The sequence below is a fragment of the Tamandua tetradactyla genome, chromosome 8, assembly GCF_023851605.1.
Source record: "Tamandua tetradactyla isolate mTamTet1 chromosome 8, mTamTet1.pri, whole genome shotgun sequence".
In the NCBI taxonomy this organism is placed as follows: domain Eukaryota; kingdom Metazoa; phylum Chordata; class Mammalia; order Pilosa; family Myrmecophagidae; genus Tamandua; species Tamandua tetradactyla.
This window is the reverse complement of record NC_135334.1, coordinates 102,280,452-102,302,162: the sequence shown is the minus strand read 5'-3', so window position 1 is coordinate 102,302,162 and position 21,711 is coordinate 102,280,452. Positions and strand designations below refer to the sequence as shown.

General features: G+C 35.3%; 1 protein-coding gene across 5 annotated transcripts in view; it reads right to left on the bottom strand.

Annotated features, from left to right (window-relative positions):
* ANO3 (anoctamin 3) overlaps positions 1-21,711 on the bottom strand; it is a 436,850-nt gene that overhangs the window by 164,784 nt on the left and 250,355 nt on the right. For 3 of the 5 annotated variants that reach the window (XM_077114243.1, XM_077114244.1, XM_077114245.1), the window contains exons 2-4: positions 20,317-20,511; positions 19,177-19,248; positions 3,735-3,856 (exon numbers count right to left, since the gene is read on the bottom strand). In XM_077114243.1, coding sequence (XP_076970358.1) covers positions 3,735-3,856; positions 19,177-19,248; positions 20,317-20,511 — 389 coding nt within the window. Of the gene's footprint in view, positions 1-3,734; positions 3,857-11,183; positions 11,297-11,485; positions 11,822-19,176; positions 19,249-20,316; positions 20,512-21,711 lie in introns of those variants that run through there. The other 2 variants (XM_077114246.1, XM_077114247.1) reach the window with 2 other exon arrangements.

Here is a 21,711-nt window from a genome sequence, read left to right as displayed (position 1 = left end):
ATTTGCAAGTAGTAGCTTCCCAATAAATCAAAACTCTAGTTCATCTCATTATCAATACCACCTTATCATAGATATCAATATTGTAGAAGCTTTCAATCTCTAAAATATTGAGGAATCTCAGTATAAATTCATATAAATGACACATGCTTAAAGTTCATGATGTGAAACAAATACATTTTAAAGATACAATTCTTTGTTCTGAAGATGCATTCTAGAACAAACTATAGCACCTTATAAATATGTGTAGCTTACTAAAGTAATGTAAGCAGTGGATAGATGAACAAAATAAAAAAATCACCACCCTGACTCAAGATCACTCAGGGAAGTGTTTGCACAATGGATGATAAATCAAAATTTCTAACAGATGTAGAGTCCATTTACACAAGGCCCAGTAATCGGTCAGATGGATTTCTTTTCTGGTTTGTTTTACAGCTCACAAGCTTAACTGACCTTCATCCTAAGACACCAACTTGGAAAATTTGGACTTATTTTCTCTGTTCCTAGACTATAGCTGTTACTGAACTTTGTTAGAAAGCTCTATTTTTTTTTTATAGGTTAATATTTGCCATTACTCACGAAGCAGTTTAGCTTGGAAATAACATTCTGCCTGGAAGTCAGAGCTCCCTTCACATTGACTATTTTGTAACTGTGCTTTGCCACCTCTAAAATGGCCCCTTTGTAATTGAATCAATTTTGTGAAAAAATAAAATATCAAATACATTGCATAATATGCAGGTGTGTGAGCCAGGTTGCAATTGGTATAATTTCCCAAGCGAATAATGTTGTGAGGTGCACGATTATACATATTTACTACGTATACATATGTATACTATGTATACATACATACACACAATGTTATTTTGAACCATATGAAAGGTGATCATTTTATAAGTAACAAATGAATGGCTAATATCAATTCCACAGGGTTAAAGTTAAAATACAAATATGCAATATATGTATATGTATTAGCACACACACATATAATTTAATGGTAGGGTGGGCTAAGAGAGGAATGATAGCAAATTTATAAAGTGAAGAGTGTCCAGATACTAGTTCAAACATAGAAATACAGGTCATTGTTTATCTTGGGGTTCCTCGTGAAAAATGTACAGCAAAGAACATTTTCCACTCATATTATTTTACCTTTCATTTGTAGACAAGCTTTGCAAATGGTCTAGCTAGATGGATTTTAAACACCTTTTTTTCCTTCTTATTGCAATGAAACCCTTTGTTCAAATGGAATTTATGATATATTCTAACCTATGAAATTGATGAAAGTAGATATATTCTAACAGAAGTTGGAAGAGCAAATCCAAAGTATCCCAGTGACTCATGAAGTTCTACAGTTTGAATAGATGCATATGAGTAAAAGGGGACGTAATGAAGTAGTTTCAGTGGATGCTAGACTAGGATTCCTTGGATTGAACAATTGTGGTCTGTTACTATCATCATACAGCATTCATTTATCTTACCTTAATTTAATAAAATACACATGCCTGTTTAATTTTTGTTCTTTGAATTTCAATATTCTACAGTTAAAGTCTATTCAGTGGGACTTGGTAAATGGCTACTTTTGATCAGAAATGAAATGACAGGTATGGTGGTGCATGGTAAATTACAGAAGTGCAGAAAAGACAGATTTTATATAGACTTAGTACATTTTCTAATTATCTGAAGCCATATTAAGTTTCCTCTCTTTGGTGCTATGAGTACCATAGAGAATAACACTGTTTTTTCCTCATTTCTTCTTATAACTCCCTGTATAGAGTCCAAGGGCTGCCATTACAGAGTACTATAAACTGTATGCCTTTAAACAACAGAAATTTATTCTTTCACAGTTCTAGAAGCTAGAAATGTGAAATCAAGGAGTCAGAAGGGCCACAGTCCCACCAAAAGTTCTAGCAAGGTAGACTTCCTTGTCTCTTCCTATCTTTTGGTGACCCCAGGTGATCCTTAACATATGGCCAAATAATTCTAGTCTCTGCCTCCATCTTCTTATGGACTTCTTATCCTCGTGTGTTTCCATCTTCATAAGGCAATCTTGTCTATGTCTGTCACTTTGATCTTTTCCTCTTCTTACAAGGGTACCCTAATTCGGTATGATCTCATCTTGAATACATTTGCAAAGACTCTATTTCCAAACAAGGTCCTATTCACAGGTACTGGTGCTTAGGATGTCAATATATCTTTTGGGCTGAGAGAATTTAACCCATAGTATTCCCCCTCCTCTCAGGTCCTTTGGAACACTGCTTCACAGACAGCAGAGACTCTCTAAAATTACTGTGCTGATCAGAAAGAGGCAGAGAGGCCGATGCCAGGGAACACTGAGATACAGACCCCAGATTTGCCAAGATAACCTAAGAATAGTGATTTTCTTTAGCAACACAAACCCAATAGGAATGAAGAAATCTGGCACAAGCATCTGTATTCGCATCTACTTATTAAAGTTCAGTCTCAGTTATGATGATATTTAAACTCTGCCATATTTCTCCACAAATGCATTGCTGGTGACTAATAAAGGGATTTGCAAAATTAATCTAAACCAAGCCACATCAAACATCACAGAGAAGTATATACTCAATGGATATGATTATTAGCATGCAGTGATAACTGAAAGCTAATACATACCTGATGTTGAATTACACTTAATATCCTTTTTTTTTTTTTTTTTAAATAAAGGGATTCCCCAGTTTAAGCAGTAGGGGAAAATGAAACATCTGAGCTCAGGCTGAGCTAGGATTTGTATTAGAAAGCATCAAAAGGGGAATAAAGATCAATTACTCTTCTAAAGAAAAAAGGAAGCAGCATCAATTTGTTATCTGTTGTTTCATGCCACATCTGGATGCTTTGAATAATCTGAAAAAGCATTTTCATTGAGAGATTATGGGATTATTGGAGTCAGGAGTTTTTCAAGCTGAACTCTACCCCAGCTATTCATTTATTGTGGACCTATAGTTTCAGGAGGTGTTCTCAACCTCCAACCCACTGTAAGAAAACTGCCATCTATTTGGCTTTTACTATCCACCAGATAGTTTTGCATGGTTACCTCATTTAATCGTCAAAGAATTTCCTCAAGTAGAAAACATGATTCCAATTTTATAGATGAAGAAATAAAGGCTCAGGGGGGTTAATGAACTTGAATGAATTGTCACAACCGGCAAGCGGTGGAACTAGAAGTAAAACCCTGGACCCTTGGATGCTATGGCTTATTCTCATTAATCATGCAGCCTTTCAAAGAATGTGAAAAATGAAGGAATAAGCCCCTAAAGAGGATATTATTGAAGGAAGGAATATTCGGATTAAGTGTTTGAACGATTGTGTTTGATAACACAAATGAATAAGATGTCTACACATGACTTCTGAGTCCTCCATCTTCTCCTTTTTTGTTTTTCTCTGTGTGCTGTATGATGGGGGTCACATTTCATTCTTTTTCCATGTGAGTATCCCCTTACTGCAGCACCATTTGTTGAAATTTTGGTTTTGTTTGGTTATTTTGTCTGTTTGCTTGCTCGTTGGTTTTGGGGAAGTGCATGGGCTGGAAATGGAACCCGGGTGTCCCGCATGGCAGGCAGGAATTCTACCACTGAGCTGCCTTCATACCCGCCCATCCTCCCCTGCGTGTTTTCTTATATTCTCCAGCACAAAACTACTCACGCAGACTAATATTGAAAACATTGAAAAGTTTCCAAAGTTATGGTCTATAAATGACTTATTGGTAATTTAGTATGCATTACCTTAGACAACACTTTTGGCTTGGAGTCAGATTTGTCTTTGAAAACAGAGTTGCTAATGAGCCGAGATCGGTCATAATTAGCATGTTCTGAGTCATCCATGTAATCCTTATCTCTTCCAAGGGCTAGAAAAAAGAAAGAGAAAGTTACATCCATTTTATCCTTCTTCTATGTTCTCCTTCTTCTCTCTTTAAATTTGTTAATATCTGTTTTTCATTCCCCCCACCCAAGTTTAGTGAATCATAGCTTTCACATGAATAAAAAAGCTCATGAACATTTGCCTGTTATTACATTTATGCGGACACTGATAGCTATCAAGTAAGTAGAGACTTTCAAAGGATTTAAATGCTTTTCTGCTAGTCAGTGTACTTAAAGCTTTTGTAAACATACTTGGACCCAGGCAAACTATGCTGGACAGTTCTGTTTTGAACTTGGAGAGGCATTTGTAAGAATTGAATCAATTCCTAAGCATATATTTGCTTGATTAAACATTGATTTTGAGAATTTTCCTTAAAAGTTGGAAAGTTCTGAATATGTTAATTTGACTGAAAGGCAGAAGAAATTTGACAAATCACATAAGAAGTGCTGACAAACATTACAAGAAAGATTTTTTAAAGTATCAAAAGATTGAAATCCTAATAACTTCAAAGAGGAGAGAGGGCACTGATAAAAGGATAGCTACCAACGAAATGACAAGAAAGGGTAAAATACTGTAATACCAATTACACAAAACAATTGGATCAGAATGATGAGCAAATGATAACCAATGTAAAATAGTACAAAATAAGAAATATCTATGGTGGCTATGGTATGGCCAAGAACTGTTGATACATTTTACAAAATTCACCTTCCATGTGATGCAGATGTCTCCTCAAATTCTGAAGCAGACAGATTACTATATATTTAGCCTTTTCAGAGAAATAAAAATATCTTGGAGAGTTATTTTCTACTGAATCCGTAAGTACCCATCAAACATGAATTTTGACATGGACGGATATATACAGTGCTTTCAAAAATTCAATCATTTGTCTGATTAAGTATTGTGAAAAAAATCTCATTTTCTATAATCGTAGGGATTAATTAATTTTGTTAGTAATTAGTAATTAGTTATGTATATAGATCTAACAGTATGAGGTTCTTAACACCGGTAGAAACTAAGATGAGACAGGAAGTGATTGATGGCTATGGTAAACTGTCCTAAGCATTTAATGATGATACTATCCATAATAGCTAACACTGATTGATCATTAACATTTGCTGAATATATTCTATGAGTTATGGACTTTGTATGTGTTATTTCCTTTAATCCTTATAACAGATTAAAGATGTGTGTTTAATTACTACTGACCTTGAATAATAAATAAACTAAGAAATAGGAGAATTAAGTAACTTGCCAAAATCACTAAACTAGTGAAGAGGTGCATCTAAAGCTGAAACCCAGTCTGGATCCAGCTCCAAAGCTGATGTTTGTGAAAACCATAGACTGTGCCACCTAGATGTACATATATAATATATTACTCATTTAACAATTATTTATTGACCACCTCTGAGATGCCGAAACTCTTCTAAGAGTTAGAAAGATATTATCAAATATACACACACAAAATCCTGCCCCATTGAACATTCAAGAGAAGTAAAACAATAAAGTAAATAAGTATAATATTAAATATGTCTCATGATAAATGCATGGAGAAAAATACTATAGAGAGGAAGGACTCAAATATCAAAGTCCTGCCATTATAATGTAAGTACTGTTTTAGTTTGCTAGCTGCTGGAATGCAATACACCAGAGACAGATTGGCTTTTAATAAAAGGGGATTTATTTCGTTAGTTCTTCAGAGGAAAGGCAGCTAACTTTCAACTGAGGGTCTTTCTTACGTGGGAAGGCACAGGGTGATCTCTGCTGGCCTTCTCTCCAGGCCTCTGAGTTCCAACAACTTTCCCCGGGGTGATTTCTTTCTGCATCTCCAAAGGCCTGGGCTGAGCTGTGAGTGCTAAGATGAGGTATGCTGAACTGCTTGGGCTGTGCTACATTACGCTCTCTCATTTAAGCACCAGCCAATTAAATCAGACACCATTCATTGCAGCAGGCACGCCTCCTAGCTGACTGCAGATGTAATCAGCAACAGATGAGGTTCACATGCCATCAGCTCATGTCCACAACAACAGAACTAGGCACCTTCACTTGGCCAACTTGACACCTGAATCTAACTATCACAAGTACCATCATCTTTTATAATGTTCGAAAAATATTGCAAATCAGAATCTAGAAATCACAACTCTTAATGACTTGGCCATTATGAATAAGAAAAAGATTTAAGGCACTTTGCATTTTTTGGTAAAATTCTTTATTTTTTTCTTGACCCTTGTTTTACACACAATATTCTTTATAACTAGTGTTTTTATGTGGAAAGCTGATACTTAATGGTTATTACGTATCAAGAATTCATCAAATAAATATATTATATGGTGTGCCAACAGTTATTCTTACTTGAGAGCACAACAGGAACCACAATGAATTAAAATCACTACCCTTCTGAAACTGAGAGAGATGGGGTCAATAAAAGAACAAACATATTGCTTTTATAGTATATTAGAAAGTGATGTGGTTAGTGGATAACAATTAAGGAAAGTAGAAAGGAGTATGGGGTGGGGCAGATCGCTGCAGTTTTAAATAAAGTGGTCAAGGATGGCCTCTCTGAAATGCCCTTGGGGCAAGATACAAGGAAGTTAAGAAATGAAATATGTTAAACCTCTGTGGGAAGGGCTATGCAGGCGAAATGTACAGCAAGTGCAAAGGTCCTGAGATGGGACCATGACTTCCTTGCCCATTCACAGAACAAGGAGATCAGCGTGGTTGAGAGGTGTGAGAAAGGGGGAGAAGAGAGGTTATCATGTCAGATTGGAAATGCAGGGAGTGGGAGCAGATGAGGGAGGGCTTGGCACAACTGGATTTTGGTTTTTATTCTGAGTTAAACAGGGAGCCATTGGATGCATTTTAGAAAAGGGGTGACATCATCATCACTCTGGCTGCTGAGAGGAACCTGGGTTGAAGAGGCCAAGGTCAGAGGCATAGAGGCTAATTAGTAACTAATGCAGTAGTCCAGAGAGAGAGGATGTGATTTGGAAGAGAATGATAAGAATGGCTAGGGGAGGGAGGTTGAGGAACACTGGGATTCTCGATGTATTTTAAAGGTTTATCTAGCATAATTTTATTAAATTTATAAAAGAAAAAGAGAAGCAAAAAACAATCCCAAAGTTTCTGGCTTGAGGAATGGGAATTGTAGCATTTGTCATTTACTATTTATTAAATCTTCACTAAGTACTGCTATTAGCCTCCACTTACCAATGAGAAAACTTAAGCAGTTACTACACATTTGCTGTACAGCAGAATTACAGCCCAGACAATCTGGCTCTAAATCTTACCTTTCAAACCTCTAACTGTATCTTGTACAAAATGGATTGTTCAGGAGCAAGTTGGAGATATGATAATTTTGGAAACTTTGAAGCAACAGAATATCACAACCAAAAAGAAACTGATTCATATAAAAATTTAAATGTATCATTTGAATGAAAAAGATTTAAACTCTAGATATAAACATAGGTCTCTCTGCACCCAAACTTGGCCATGATGGAGATCAAAAAAAAAAAAAAAAAAAGTGTTCCAACTGACAAAATAAAGATTATAAACAGAAAGGTCATAAAGGTGAGAAAAATTTAGTAAGAGTAATTTATTTTTATGTGGTTTAATATCCTCTGTGACCAAGAAATTGAAATTTTATAAAGTCCCATTTTTTGCGATTAAGTCAGCATTCTTCTGTATCTTTTGTTATTATTAAAAATATCCAACACTGGCAGTATGCCAGGAAACTGTTACAATCGTTTATTTTGTGTATCAATATAAATTAGTAAAACTTTTGGACCAAATTTTGTCAATATAAGAAAACTGAAGACTGAACCTAAAATAATAATCCAAAAGAAAGAAGAGCCATGTTTAAAACTTTTTCTCTAAGCCTCTGAAAAAATACAGAAACAGTTTCTATCTTAATAAATAGCAATTTAATTCTTCCAGTTACAAAGGCCAAAATTCTAGGAGTCAGCTTGGCTCCTAATTTTCTTTTATGCCCCCTGTAGGAATCTTCAGTAAATTCTGTTGGTTTAGCATGGAGCAACATTTATCTACTTTCCTTTATTCTTTAGCACATATCACTATCTAACATTTAATCTATTTGACTTATCTGTTTTCATTTAGGCTCTGTTTCCCTCGTGAGGGTCTACATGGGCCAGGTTTGCTCACTTTTTTGTTATTGTTGTGTGCTGTTCACTGCTTTATTCACAACATCTAAACCAGAGTCTGATACGGAGTTGATATTCAATAAAAATTTGTCTAATGACTAAATAGATTTAAAGTCCAGAAAATCCTGTGATCTACTTCCAAAGTATATCTAGAAGCACACATTTATCAACACCTGACTATAGTTTCTTAATCTAATCCACTGCCATCTCTTGAGCAGAAGTCTGTGAGAACCTACCTGCTTCTATCTTGGCAATCAAACAAGCCCTTTGAAAACCTGAGTCAAATCACGTTAAACTCCACTTAAAACCCTCCCATAGTATTGCACATCCAAGTAAATGACAGAGTCCGTGTCATGGACTTCCATCCCTGCTCCTTCCCGTCTGATTCCTACAACCCTACTCTAGCTCCTTCCCATCAGTCTGTGTTCCCTGCTCTTAAGAATGCCCTCACTGGAGGGCCCTTGCACTTGGTCCTCTCTGTCAAGCCTGCTCAATGGCTGTTTGAGTGAAGATTCTACGCATAGCTCACCACATCATAAATTTCACTCTGACTACTCTTTCTAAATTAGAACCTTCCATAGTTCTCTATAACCTACAAGTCCTCATCATTTTATAATTTTTATCAGTGCCTGACTTTAATAGATAACATATATACACATATGCTATATATAAATCAGCATTTTAAATTAAATAACATATATAAACATGAATGAGGCATATTAGCATTTGACATTAAATGATAACACATAACATATTTTATATACATATATGCACAAATGTGTATATGCATGCACATAAATAACATGTATATAAATAACCATTCCCAGTACCTCATTCATATTTTACAACAATTGTAGGCACTTAGCATTTGCTAAATATATAGGTGAATGAATGGTATACTGATACGTGGGACGTTTGGTATTAAATTGATAATTCTGCAGATTGTTTGGCAACATATAGAAACTGATATAAAAAAGTGAAAAGGTTGCATTTCTGCTATTTTACTTTAAAATTTGTTTTGCCATTTTTATGTAATGTTGTAAAACTATATAAACTTAAGGACAAAGAATGGAAGATATCAATATGAGGAAAATGTAAAGCATTTTATTAATTTGGCCATGAAATTGTTTCTCTGTCCATCTTGGACATTTTTTGTTACTTCTCCTCAAAAAGGTTATGTATCATAAGTGCCAGTATTTTTAAAAAGTTTTGGAATTGGTATTAATGTCAGTCACTGAGAGTAAATTGGCAGGGGGGACCACATTGCCAATTTAATGAACATGAGTCTCCTTCCACATGTGGAATCTTCTAAAATACAAATGAAACCTACCATTGTGTTTTGGTTCCTATCAAGAACACAGACCCTTATTTATATGAAATTTGCCTCGTGTGGTAATGAAACACCTTCACATATGCCCACAACATCAACTGAAATTCAAACAAACTGAAGGGTTTCAGCAATAACAATAAATTCCGATACCAAATATATATTTCATCTTTTTAAAGATACTTTTCTTAACATTTTAACATTTCTGAGATCATAATGAAATATAAGGCCCATGTATGTATTTAACAGGGTAGCAACCCATTTTGCTTAAAAGCTCTTATATATGTAATAGTGCTCTTTGGAATTGATATTGTCTTAAAATCCAAGAAGTTCAATAATTAAGGAAAATAGACTTTAAACTACAAAAAACACAGTTTTCTAGAATAGATGATAACAGGATGATTTTGATTATGACAACTTATACTCCAGTAAAATACAATAGGGAGACATATTATATAACTCTAAAAAACAAGATTCTTAAAGCTTAAATAAGCCATTTAATATGTTGAAGAAGGGAACATGATATAGTGGCTAAACTACTATTATTGGTTTCAACAAACTGAAACTAAAATCCTGGCTCTCTCATTTATTACTAGCTGGGTGGCAGTAAGTCAGTTACAGTGTCTTAATCTAAAAATTGGATAGAATAAAATTTTCTCATAGAGTAGTGCCAAGAGATAAATGGGATAACCTATGTAACATGACTTAAACATACAGGCATTGAGTACATTCTCTTCTCTTTGTTTTGCTTTCAATTAACATTTTTAGTATCTAGGAGTCTACAAAACAAATTATGTTGTATTGGACTGCTTAAAAATGGTATCTTCCAATTTAGTGCCTAAGTAGATATAATGTACTTGAATATGTCAGTGGACAGTTAAAATTTTAACCTATAAATCCTTTGGAAATTATATAATTCCAATCCAAATCCTTTTTTCCACTATGATTTATGATGTAAGCTTATCTTGAATCAAATGGGAATGCACTAAGTGTTTTAAATTTGTTTGAAAAACTACCCCATTTCAAAATGAGAGGGAATTGATCAATATATGAAGCTACTATGATAGCAACATATCTTAGGTCTACCTCCAGATATTTTAATGTCCAAGGTATTCCAGCATAATCATTCTTCTTTATTGTAATGCAATTTTATTTTGCCTTTTTGTTGCATTGCATTGTAATTGCAGGAGCATCTTGAAATCGGATGAGGTAGCTCTTGGTTTTAAATATGCATAAGTGAGATTATTAATCTGCCTCTACTTAACTTGCAACTGAACCTTTTCATATATTGCTTAGAACAGTTTGCTCAAATTCTATCAGAATACTTGAAGCTGCAGATTAAAATAATAATAATGAACTACAGTTATTTTCATATCTTATAACTTATATAACATCTCTCATATATTTCCCACTTGAGGCTCAAAAAAGTCTTGAATTCAATTCTGCTAAAACTAAATTTACATTTTAAGGAAAAATCAAACAGTAATACTGTTATCTCCATCTTACAAATTAGAAAACTGAGGCACGGAGGGGGTGTAGCTAGTTAGTGACAAGGCTGGTACTTGAAACTGGATATTCTGACTGCTAAAATTCCATTATTTCTTGGATTAATTATTTTAGTTCCATTATTTTTTATTATTTTTAAGTTATTATTCCACAAAAGCTCCTGAGGAATAAGTCTAATGATCTATGCATGATTTAATCTATGATTAGAACATGGTGATAGTGAGAATCTAGATTTATAAACTATTGTTCCTTTGTTGCCACTTGTTCCCTAAAGTCATATTACTAACCAGTCACAATAAGTGTATCCATGGATCTGTACTCACTCAATTCCACAAGGAAGCAAATTCTGCTGAAAAAATGCTTTGCCCTTGTGTCACCTTGCCAGTGTTAATTCTACCCAACATCCATCCTTCCATATTCATCCACTCATCATTGAGCAACCTGTATAACACTAAATTAAACAAAATGAGTAAGACAGATATAAATTGTATTATTATCATCTAGTGAATTGAGTGTGAATAGAGTCCTGCCAAAAGTATTAAAATAATAAGGTGGAAGCCTCTAAATGACTTTGAGCATAGACAGGATTAAACATAAGAGAAATGTAGAAAGGTAATTGTCCTACCAATTGAGAAGAGTGATGACTTTTTAGGTCTTTATATTCTCTATAAAAAGTCTTGTCAATCAACCTAAATGCAAATGAGGAACATATTCAGATTAGGTCCTCCGTGAGAAAACTTAAAAAGCAGTGTTTCCTAACAAGGAAAAATCACAATGTGTGAGAAAAATCACAATGATGGATGACATCATAGAGACCAAAGTAATAGGTACATTCTAGAGCAGCTCTTCAAAGATATATGCAAGTCTGCATCCTCTTCATAATTCATCACTTTGTCTGTCCTTTCACTAATGCTGCAAGTATTCTTTGAGCATCTTCTATGTGCCAGGTACTGTTCTTGATTCTGGGGGTGCAGGTGTGAACTTAGATTGACAAAGTCTCTGTGCTCTGGAAAAAGGAAGGGGACCAAAAACCTAAACAAATCACAAAATTCTAGGTAATGATGAGTACTACGAAAAAAACAGCAACCGAGATTAGTGGACAGAAAGTGAAAGGGGTGGAATCTGGTACACTTCAGGGTAAGGTCCTGGAACAAAGATAAGATTATGAAGAAAGAATCAAAAAAAGTTGAATTGGGTACAGCAAAATGAAGAGGAAGACTTGTGAAATGGCCTCGAGAGAACAGGCTCTACCTATTTAAGCCCTCTGAAGGTCATAATAAGTACATATCTTGCTAATAAGTTCCATGGGAAACTCCTGGAGGGATTCGAACAGAGAAGTGATGAGATTTAATTTTCCTTTTCTAAAGCTTCCTGTCATGTCTCTGTGGAAAACAGAGTGAAAGGAGGCAAGAGTTAGAGCAGGGAGACCAGTGAGAAAGTTACTGCACTCATTTAGAGGGGGTCAGACCAAGTTGTAGCAGTGGAAACCATGAGTAGTGATCAGATTCTGACTATATTCTGAAATGCTATTGGACAAAATAAAGGAAATTAGTGGAGACTATCTTATATGAAATGAAAGCAAAATCACCATGTACTCATTTGACTAGAATTGTCATAAGAAATAAATCCTATATACATTCCATCAAGCTAAACCATTATGCTTGCAAAAAGCAAATAAGAGCCTTAACATTTCAAAATAAAGCACTTCCTGAGGGGTGTATTTCAGGACATTTGTAAAACACTGATTTCAAAACAAGATTATATAAAAGTATGATTTGCTTGGTTGAACTCAAGCTATGTTGGTGTCAGTGATTCCTGGATATGTATTTTTTTAAATTACTTCATTTTACTGCACTGTAAAAGCAAATGACAGTTGCTGCTTCTTTTGGAATACTCACTCCTTGTCATTTTCCAAGACTTTAGGAAGAATAAAAGTGTGCAATACGGCAGGTCAGCCAGGACTAAAGAAAACGATGATTGTTCAGAAATTAGTTGTTCAAAGAAGGAATCACATTGGGAGGTTTGAAATGCTTTTGTGGCTTCTTTTCTTTCATTCTTCTTATACCATCTCAGAGCTTTTAATTCTCCTTTTCATGGATTATCGGAGAAAGTTTGGACATCATTCCACTGTCCTCAGCACAGTCTCACACACACATACACAAACACACTCAACTCACACAAAATCCACGACACGATGAAGTCCTGTCCCATCCCAGAGGCCCTACTGTGGTTATTAAGAGAGAAGGTGAGGGGCTAAGTATGCCTGAATTAGAAACTCAATTCTCCATCGACTACTAAAGTGACATCTGGCAAGTTATTTTACCTCTTGGCCAACTGTATTCCTTCTCCTTAAAACACAGGGCAGCCTTTGTGTCTAGTCCACAAGGATGCTATGGGAATTAAATGAAATAGTGCAGGTAAATTGCTATATAAGAGTTCAACAGATTATTGTTCCACTATTTCATAAGAATTGCCTTTTGGTGATACTGGAATATTGATTAGCACACATACTCTGGGCCCAGCAGATTTTGTGAATGATAAGCTTAGTAAGCAACTGAATAAAACAATGCACAAATGTTTGTTGAACCCCTACTATGTGCAAAGAACAGTGATGGAGCTATGCCTCTTCATTTAATTCAACAATTCTGCACAGCATGGATCATTCCAATTTACAAAGGAGATCACTGAGACTCAGAAAGATTATGTAATATTCCACAGCCACACAAGTAGTAGATAAAAGAATGGAGATTTGATCAGTGTTCTGGAAGGGCAAAGAGCATTTCATCCATGATATACTACAAATATTGGGTAATCTTAGTGGAAACTTCCAGCTCTGAATCGAACCAGGAATACTTCTTCCACCATAGGTCTCTCACTGAACAAACCATTCTTGAATGAAACAATGATCACATACTGTTAACTATGCCACTGCATTAATATGCTCATGGACTAGCTCAAAGTAGTTTCCTGAAAACAGGAAATCCATTTATCAAATGCATTATCCACATTCCAAAAATTGTAGCAGAGTCTGTTGGTGCTTTGAATGCAACAACCAACCCAATGCTAGAAGCCGGTAGTATGCACACGAAAAGCAAAATAAGAGAAAACAGCTTCTTTGAAATTTAAAGAAAGCATGTATTATCAAAATATTCAAGCTTTATTTAATTATCCTCAGTATATTAGAAGTCATTTTGCTTGCACTCTTCTCAGCAGACTAAAGTATCCATATTAGAGGTGTGCAGCTGACTCAATCGGAGGTATTGCCCAGCTAGGTGTTATATACAATTAGATTCATGGGATGCTTAGAGATACTATAGTCAGCTGTTAACTTGTCCTCAACTTCATTTACAAAGGCAAATGCCCAGTCACAAATGCATGTTTTAAATCTTTCAGAAGTGGTAATGTGTTTCTGCTAGAAAGAATGAAAGAGATTGATGCCAGGAAATATTAAGATGCTGAGTATGAGTCACAACACCTGGGGATATATTAATACAACACAGGTGACTCAAATAATTGATACACACCAAAACAATGAAAGAAATATGGAGTTTGGATTTCTATTTATATTAAGCACGTAAGGAAACTTCTTTTACTATTTGGATGACAGACTGTCAAAAATAAGATATTAGGGATTGAAATAGAAAGTTTTACCTGACTGCAGTGACTGTTAGACTATTCACTGGTACTAATCTGGGAGAATGATTAGGGTAGGTAATAGGCAAATTATACTAGCTGCATGGATCTGGTGGACAAAGAAAGTTTCAGGTTTGCTGTTTGCTTTTATTTATGGTTTTGATTTAACAGAAAATAACTAACAATAGCACACGTCTTCAGAAATAATTACTATGGGAAAAGCATTTGTACTCTGAGTGTATTCATTCCAAAGAAATGTTCTTTCTGGTGTTGTAATAAATCTGCTGGTGAATGTCTTCCTTTAATTAGGAAACCTTAATCAGCCACCACTGTTTCTATGCCACACACATAAAAAGGAGTATAATGAGAAAATATGACTAATTTACAGCAATCCAAGATGCTATTTATAATGCAGTTCATGGTTTAAAAAGTTCTGAAAAGTACCTTATCAATGTCTTTATTGAGAAACCAAATGTGTTAATTAGTAAACTGCCAGATTGTGATATACCAGAACTGGAATGGCTTTTAAAAAGGGAAATTTAATAAGTTTAAGCCTATGAAAATGTCCAAACTAAGGCATCCAGGAAAAGATACCTTAATTCAAGATAGGCCAATGCACCCGGAACAGCTCTGTTAGCTGGATAGTCACATGGCTGGCATCTGTTGGTCCCTTGCTACTGAGCTCCATTGCTTTCAGCCTATGTTCCTGTGGGGGCTCCTCACTTTGCTTCTCCAGCATCTCTTGGCTTCCCTTGGCTCTCTCCAGGTGCTGGCTTGCTTAATATCTCATCAGAAGTATGTAGGCTCCAAGCATCTCCAAACATCTGTATATTTCCTCTCGCTGTCGGTTCTGAAGTTTCTGTTGGCTCATACGCTCTGTCATTTCTGTCATTTCTGACTCTCTTCGAGGTGTTTCCTCTTTTAAAGGATTCTAGTAAACTAATCAAGACCCACCTGGAATGGGTAGAGTCACATACCATGTAATCAAAATGTTATACCCACAATTGAGGGTGTCACATCTCGAGGGAAGTAACCTAACCAAAAGTTACTGCCCTAAAGTATTGAATTAGGGTTAAAGAAACAGCTGCCTCCACAAGATTGAGTCAGGTTTAAAACATGGCTTTTCTGGAATACATAATATTTTCAAACCAGCACACCCAGACACAATTTTTAGGCCATAAATTCTTAACCCAGCCCACACTTTATACTACCTGGGGAACATTTTACAATATACATCACCGAGTTCATTTCTCTGACCAAATAAAATTGATATTCAGGAACTGACACCCCAGGAGTTTTATAAGCTCCCTAGGTGACTTGGTTGTGCAGCCATCAGTACCTTCACTGATGCAAACTCAGGGCTTTGTTTCTGTAGGATATAAACTTTCTCTGAGGTTGTAAAGTAGGTTTCTGGGCATATTAGTATCACATTTTGATTAATTCTGACTCTATTTTATTTCTATTCAATTTATGAAAGTGCAATAATCCCAATTCAGAGGTATTGCTCCTGGGCAGGTCCAGGAAGCTGCAAATTTGGATGAAAATCTCGCTCAGTTGAAGTAGATCTTATGTGACGTCAAAAGGCAGTAGAGGAGGTAGGATAAATTGTCACCAACATAGGAAAAGCAAAACAAAATTATATTCTCTACTAATGGAGAGTCAGGATAGAATTTTTCAATATTGGTATGATTCCAAATAGAGTAGCAAATTTAAGGTATGAAAAGAATCAATAGAATTGTGTGCTGAACTATGGGTGTTTCTCATATTAATCAAAATATTCTGATGAGAATATTTTTCTTTAAACATTTTTATTCTCTAATAAATATTTGTAAATGTTTAGGGAAAAAGAGAAGATAACAACCAAAAGAAGTAACATCGTAGCCACAGATAATCTCATTACCTAGAGATATGCAATTAGCATATTGATACATTGCTTCCAATACATTTTTCATCAAAGTGAAACCAGATCTACATTTATATTTAAACTTTTTCTTTCACTTAGCAAAATGCCATTAAATGTCCCACAATACAATTTACTAGGGGCTATGTGATATTCTAACACAAGGTGTTTTATAATTTCTTTAATTATAGAATATTCAATTGCTTCCATTTCTAAGTTTTATAATTATCATAAACAAAACTGGGAGGAAAATCAGTTCTTTTCATTTCAGATATTATTTCCTTGGAATAGATTTTGAGAACTAAAATTGTATACTGAAATCCTAAAGTAAATACCTTGCCTTTTTTGCTTTACAGGCTTCCTCCCTTAATTCAGGCAGTACATTTCATCAGAGAGCGCTTTACCATTAACTTGTTGAAAGATGAAGGGAGCAGAGTTCAAGATGGCAAAATGAACTTTCAAGTTTATTGCCTCTTCCTTCTAAGCTTTTATTAGTGTGATGATTTACCTTTTAGTAAAGGTAAAACCTATGACATTTTTTTCGAAAGCTGAAATTCTTATGGAAGAGTGTTGACTGGGGGGAAATACCTTGAGCTAGAATTTGTGCAGAGGAAGAAAGAGGGTGAAACTCCTCAGCCAATCCTAGAGATGGCTGGACTCAAAGGTGGTAGGTAAACAGAGGGTAGGAGTGGGAATCAGGGGTGAAAACATGAGGAAAGCTGAAGGTCTAGCAACAGAACATGTGACATGCTAACTTTTTCTCTAAAGAAATTCAAAGTACTAGACAGGGAAAATTAGCACAGCTGATGTGAAGATTGACACGTAAGTGTAAAGTCCTCACTCTGGTCCTGGAGTCTTCTAAGTAATGACTCCTCAGTCATTCACTCAAAAGTGTTCCAGTTTCTAAAACTTGTCCACATACCCAGAGCTGTGAGTCAGTCCTCCTGTTCTTATATCTTAAATATGAATAGACAACCAAAGAGCAGCAGAATATTTAGAAAACCCTACAGCCTTAAAGAGATCAACTAAGTGAAGCATGCAGAAAAATTGATCCCTAGAAAAACATAAAATTTAAGAATCAGAAGTAAACTTCAAACAATTACAATTGGTGTAGTTGGAAAGATTAGAGCTGTTGATTACATTAAATAATAGCATGACCTGAAGATGTTATATTTGGGAACAACAACAACAAAAAATGTCTTGGAAATGAAATATACATGAAAATTGTGCTTCCCTATGCAATACACACACCAAATCAAAAGACATTTAGGAGAAAAATTCAGGGAATCTTCCAGAACGGAGTCTAAATCAAAACCATAAAATGAAAGAACAATATCTAATTGTAACTGGACTCTAAAAAGAGAGGATAGAGGACAAAAAAGCAGAAATCATAGAAAAAGCACACAGAAATGGAAAGAAGGTATGAGATTTAAGATTCAAGGACAAACAAACTCTAGAGAGGATGAATTAAACACATGCATACACAAGCAGAGGCCTAAAACTACTGTGTAATTTTATAACCACCAAAAAAGCAACATAAAATCATGAAACTTTAATAGGAGGAAAAATCAATACCACAACAACCATTACAAAGGAAGACGAATCAGATAGTCCCCAGGTTTTCTAATGGCAACAACAAATGTTCAATGACAGTGAATCAGTCTCCAGATCAAGGGGGATGATTTCTCAAACAGAATTTGTGACACAAGAAAATACCAATCAAATGTAAATCATCTTAATTTCATCTTAAAATTGTGGTCATTTCAGATATACAGAAAGTTACCTCACCAACCTTCTAAGGTAGTTGCTTGACAATATATTCTGAAAAGAATGAGCATGAAAACCAAGAAAGAGGAATATCTAGGATATGAGAAACTGTGGAATTAATCCACAGTTGAATGAATTGATTATTCATTCAATAATCCAATGAAAAGTCAGTAGACACCAAGAATTTCTTAAAGGAGAATGAAATGAAGGATATAATAAGAAAAGAAGTGGAACACAATAGGAATAGTTAGAAAAAGGAGTATTTTTCTTCTCTAAACAAGAAACAAAAATGAGAAAATAGAGGAAATTAAAGCAAGCCAAAGGCTATTGTTTAAACAATCATGGAAATGTCATGTGACATGATTTTCAGTATCTGATGTACATGATTTTCACCATTTGACACTGACTCTAGAAACATTAAGATTGAGGGACACAGAGGTCATAACAATTTGGAATTGTAGAAAAGGATACATCACTTGGCTCTGCAGTAAACACTATTTTTATAGCTCTCACATATTTGCCAAGTGAGGAATCAGATAGTTTTGAAATTTGATAGAACAGGGTATCAAATAAAGTTACAAATTTAATATAGCAATGTAACTATCAAAAATAGGATGGATATACATATGAGCTAAACCTTCATCCAGCGCAATAGGGAATCAACAGGCAATGCCTAAACCTGGCAAATCTAGAAACAGTAGTACAATTACACTTATTTTATTCATGGAGACCTGAAAGAAATTTCCAGAAGACTAAAAACGGAAATTGTTCAAAACTTTTTTTGTTATGGAATTATTGTTCATTACAAACCTTCTTTTATTTGAATTTCAAACAGTACAAGAAAAGACTTAAATTCATTTTTCATTTCAGGGTACTTTATTTATACCCATCAGATGTGAAAGACCGCACACCAAGATGTTTTGTTTGTTTGTTTTAAATGTTTTAGGTGAGGAGAAACACGGCTTATTTTGGAGGGAGCATAAAAAGGAGAAGGGAAATTTTAGAAATCAACTCACCCAAGCAAAAATTGCTCAAGTCAGCAAAAGAGCATGTCAACATTGAGTCTTTTTTATTCTCCTCAGTGTTAACTGGAAAAAAAGACAACAAAAAAAGATAAATCATATTTCAGGAAATAAAAGCATAACATATGTCATTAATATTGATCATGGTGACTAATATCCAAATGAGAGTCAAATATGAAGAAATTTTTGAAGTTAACAAGTTTAAATCAAACTTTTAAAATTCTACTAATAATAAGGCAAAGAACCATCTATACTGCATTTTAATACTTTTCACTCCAGGAATGATTAATTACTTTCCTTATTAGAAATGGCTTTAAGCTAACTATGACTAATAAATAGTGATTTTGCAATATTATTAACGGAGAATCTTTGTATTTTCCAGTTACCCAGAGGAAGAAGCAACTCTAAGGAATTATATATATATCCCCAGAAAACAAAAGCTAGTGTAAAAGGGAAAAATAAAACCATATTCCATTCATTGCATTACAGGGAAATTGGTTGTATTTTGACTCCTGACTCATGAAAAGAGGTTCTCTAAAAGCAAAATGCTGTAGCTTGGAGGAGCAGATGTGTGTAGAAGAGTGTGCAAATGTCACAAAGTCTCTTCAGTGACATTTGGCTGACACATCCCAAAAATGCAGCCTTTGTGTTATCTGAGGCTTGTGTGCAGATATTTGGTTGCCAACATTTGTCCAACCACATCTTCATGCAACAAATTTTCACTGTTTCATTGTCAGTATTAATTCAAGCCTTCGGTATTTTTTCTTAGAATATTGAGTTTATTATTGTTGACACATTCTTTTCAAATACTGGTTTTAAGTTCTTGCCAGGAATGGTACTCATTACCAGAAGGAATGCACACAGTTGCCAAATGAGCTAGCAATTTATGGGGCTGGATCTGTCTTGCACCGTAAACACCAAGTACTCAGTCCAGACTTGCACTAGAGTGGCTATCTCCAAGATACAGTAGGAATGAAGGCACATCTGTACAACAAATATTTCATTTGACCCGCATAGTCTACCTGTTCTCCTTCCTGGGCCAGCCTGTTAGCTGGAGAGCTCCATAAATTAATCACATGAACGAAGGAAGAAAGGAAGGAATGGTTTGAACACATTTAGGGGGAAAGCACTCACCTTGTTCTGTTTTGCCAGCTGAGACAGAGATTACAGAAGTGGGAGCCTGACATTCACTCTCCAGCGACTGGAAGAGTGAGGTAGATTGGCTCAAGCTCTTTGAGTAAGTGTAACTCTGGACAAGGCAAGGTAGGGATCTCCGAGATGGTTTTAATGAAGTTTCTTTTGCCATTTCACTCTTGCTTATATTCATACCTGCAAGTCCAAAACAGTGAATTTTAGCAATAAGAAATAATCAAGGGTTAACAAATAGATTTAATTCGTGTTAGGGTTGCTTCAGAAAGTACTCTTGGAAAGTACCACCTACGGATCTAATAATTGAGCTAGTTTTGTTTACATTTCGTCAGAGACAGTGTTTGAGATTTTTGTCAAGTAGGTCTGAGAATGGATGACTTCTCTTCCCCTTTGAGCTTTCACCATTTTTTAAAGGTTCTGTAAAAAAGAAATAGAATGTTTAGGGTTATGGGAACAGTGAATGTGATTAAGTCTTTGGATAAACCTACCCATTTAGGTTTTCAAGCAATAAAACTAATAAAATCTATTGCATAAACTTTCAAATTATTATTACAGAGAGTGGTTCTTTCTATACCCCACCCTCCACATTATTTATGATGTACTAAGAATGATCAAGAGGATGGGAGACAGCATGTAAAATATAAAAACTGGCCACCAGCAGGGGTCAAGAGAGAGCATTCCTGCATTCAGTGTACTATCCTTCCCTCAAGCAGACAGAGCTCAAGCCCTAGAAATAAGATCGCCCCTTAACAGGACTCTGGCCATAAGCTGAAACCCTAATACACTGAGTGCTTCACTAAAGAATGTCCCTCCTTCCCATTCCATCCTTAACCCTGTTAAGTCAATCCTAGGATATACCTCATCTCCAGAACTCTAATCCTCAAGTTAGAGTTTCTGACAGTGTTTCTCACCCAGACCATTTCATGATGTTCCTGGAATTCATGTCAACACCAGAAAACCTACGTATTATCCTTCCCTGCTTTTTTCTGTAGATGATACACTTCCCTTCATGCTGTCACTAAAACCTGGCACTTCCCCACACTCCCCGACCAAGACACTTCTGCCCTGGTAACCTCTTTAGTAGGGCTTTTTTTTTTCTACAGCATCACACCTCATGCCTGAGGTGAGCTAGATGTCCTCTATACTCCTAATTACTGCTTCTTTCAGTTCATTCTCCTATCCCTTCTGCCTTAAAAAAAAAATGCCCATTGAAATTTTGCCATGAGCCTATGCCACTTAACTCTTCCTTATTGCTGTCATTTTTATTTACCACTTCCAAACCATATCTCATAATTTGTGAAAAATGCAGTCTCCAAGTCACCTATCTCTTGCTTATTTTCTGCCTAATGCTTTCCACTTTATCACTCTCCTCTATATTAC